The 2321-nt window shown below is 49.8% G+C and overlaps 1 protein-coding gene across 1 annotated transcript in view; it reads left to right on the plus strand.

The window, feature by feature from the left end:
• CHAF1B (chromatin assembly factor 1 subunit B) overlaps positions 1-2321 on the plus strand; it is a 30950-nt gene that overhangs the window by 26101 nt on the left and 2528 nt on the right. Inside the window, exons 10-11 of the mRNA XM_037737688.1 lie at positions 269-777; positions 1550-1656. Coding sequence (XP_037593616.1) covers positions 269-777; positions 1550-1656 — 616 coding nt within the window. The remainder of the gene's footprint in view (positions 1-268; positions 778-1549; positions 1657-2321) is intronic.

Genomic DNA, 2321 nt, shown 5'->3' on the forward strand with positions numbered 1-2321 from the left:
GTAGTACAGACAGGGTTTCACCATGTTGGCCAGGCTGGTCTTGAACTCCTGACCACAAATGATCCGCCTGCCTTGGCCTCCCGAAGTGCTGGGATTGTAGGTGTGAGCCACTGTGCCCAGCCTACTAAAGTAAAAATTGCTAGTAGCACAGATCCGTTGTAGCGACTCAGGAAATCGCAATGAAACTGCTCTAGTGAGGAGCTGTCATACTCTTTTCTAGTCGTATCTTTTCCCTAGTTTTTGCCTTCAACAAAAACTTGTGATTTAGCTTGAACTTCCCTCTTCTAACTAGATGTGAGCATGCTGGTAAGGTCTCTAACTTTTCCCTGTTTTGGGGACAAAGGTCCAGTGATGGCGCCTTCCTGGCCATTTCTTCCACGGACGGTTACTGCTCGTTTGTCACATTTGAGAAAGATGAACTTGGAATTCCTTTGAAAGAGAAGCCAGTTTTGAGCATGAGAACTCCTGATACAGCAAAGAAAACCAAGAGTCAGACACCTCGAGGGTCTTCGCCAGGACCCAGACTGGTAGAGGGAACCCCTGCCAGCAGAACCCAAGACTCCAGCAGCCCCAGCACGACCCCCCCACAGGCCAGACAGGCCCTAGCCCCAGCAGCCATCAGGGACTCTCCCTCCGTCACCCCTGCTGTCAAAAGCTTCTTGCGCGGGCCTTCGGAGGAGAAGAGCTTGCAGCCTAGTAGTCAAAACACAAAAGCTCATCCATCCCGGAGGGTCACTCTGAACACACTGCAAGCCTGGAGCAAGACAACGCCCCGGTAAGAACTTGTTGGAACCAGAAATTGTCATTGCAAAATGAAACATGAAATGCAAACAGAACACTCCCAACCTGCTGGAGGTGGAATTTCAGGCAGCGAATACTTCATACTAGTAAGTTGCCAGAGAGATTTTTTTTTTTTTTTTTTTGAGATGGAGTTTTGCTCTTGTTGCCCAGGTTGGAGTGCAATGGTGCTATCTCAGCTCACTGCAACCTCCACCTCCCAGGTTCAAGCGATTCTCCTGCTTCAGCCTCCTGAGTAGCTGGGATTATAGGCATGCGCCACCATGCCTGGCTAGTTTTGTATTTTTAGTAGAGATGGCGTTTTTCCATGTTGGTCAGCCTTGTCTTGAACTCCCAATCTCTGGTTATCTGCCTGCTGTGGCCTCCTAAGGTACTGGGATTACAGGTGTGAGCCACTTTGCCCGCCACCAGAGAGATACTTACCTTCAAATCCAAGAGTGTCATTTCTTGCATACAGGCCTCTGTCTGTTCCTCCATTTCCTGCCTGTCACGTAAAGCCCAGGCTCCTAGGCACACACGCGGACTGTGATTTGGTTGCAGCCTGTCATCCAGGAAGGACTGTGGCCATTCTCTCCTCAGTCCGTGGCCTTCATCTCTAGCCCAGCCCTGAATGCCATCTTCCCAGAGCACACTCTACCCTTTGAGGTCTCTGTCCTTCCCTTCCCTGGGGGAAGCCCTGATCATCTGTTCCTCTTGGTGACTCCGGGAGTCTCCTGAAAGACCCCTTTGAATGTACCCTCTCTGTTTGCAGTCTTTGGGGCCCGTCAGCCCTTCCCTTGTCACCACACATCGCATTCCATAGCAGGTGCTTCGATGCTTCAGTTTCCCCTGCTGGTTATGAGCCCCCAGGAACAGGAAGTGGGTCCCAATTTTTATTTCTGCTGTCCTGCCCAGGACGTAGGCAGTTCCAGGAGTGTCTTTCTGAGACCGCGTTTGATGTTTCCAGCAGCCTGGCCCGTGAGAAACGGGGATCTTAATCTGATAACAGGCAGTCCCCAGGGAGGTACGGAGTTGTTTTGTCCGTGCTCATGTCAGTGTGACTGGCATCCTGTGTCGGCTACTCCTGCTGGATACAGAGCTGCTTAGCAGGTCCTTCTGCCATCAGGCAGTGCAGCCTCCTGTTTCCTTCCTTCCCTCTGACCTTGTATAGTTCCTTCTCCATTAAGCCCTGTGACCCCCAGCCTTCCACATCAACTGAGTCCGGAGGAGGGTTGTGGCGGGGGGACGCAGAGGGGCGTGCTGGGGATGGCGAGCTAGACAAGTGCCCTATGCCTGTCAGCCTCACCTGTGTGCACAGGTCTTCATTCGCAAGTTCACAATATGTGTATGGATCGCTAATTTTACCGCTCTCTTAAAATCTCTCTTTCTGCAGATTAGCAATGTATTTTAAAATTTTTCTATTTCTTTTTAGGTGATAGTATTCCTTGAACTGTTTTTGGTATTAAATTATTTTCCCCCTCTTAATTTCTTCTGATTTATTTACCAAGCTTCTCGAAGTTGTAATCTTTTTTTTTTTTTTTTTT

Source organism: Cebus imitator, unplaced genomic scaffold (assembly GCF_001604975.1).
Source record: "Cebus imitator isolate Cc_AM_T3 unplaced genomic scaffold, Cebus_imitator-1.0 Scaffold41, whole genome shotgun sequence".
Lineage (NCBI taxonomy): Eukaryota > Metazoa > Chordata > Mammalia > Primates > Cebidae > Cebus > Cebus imitator.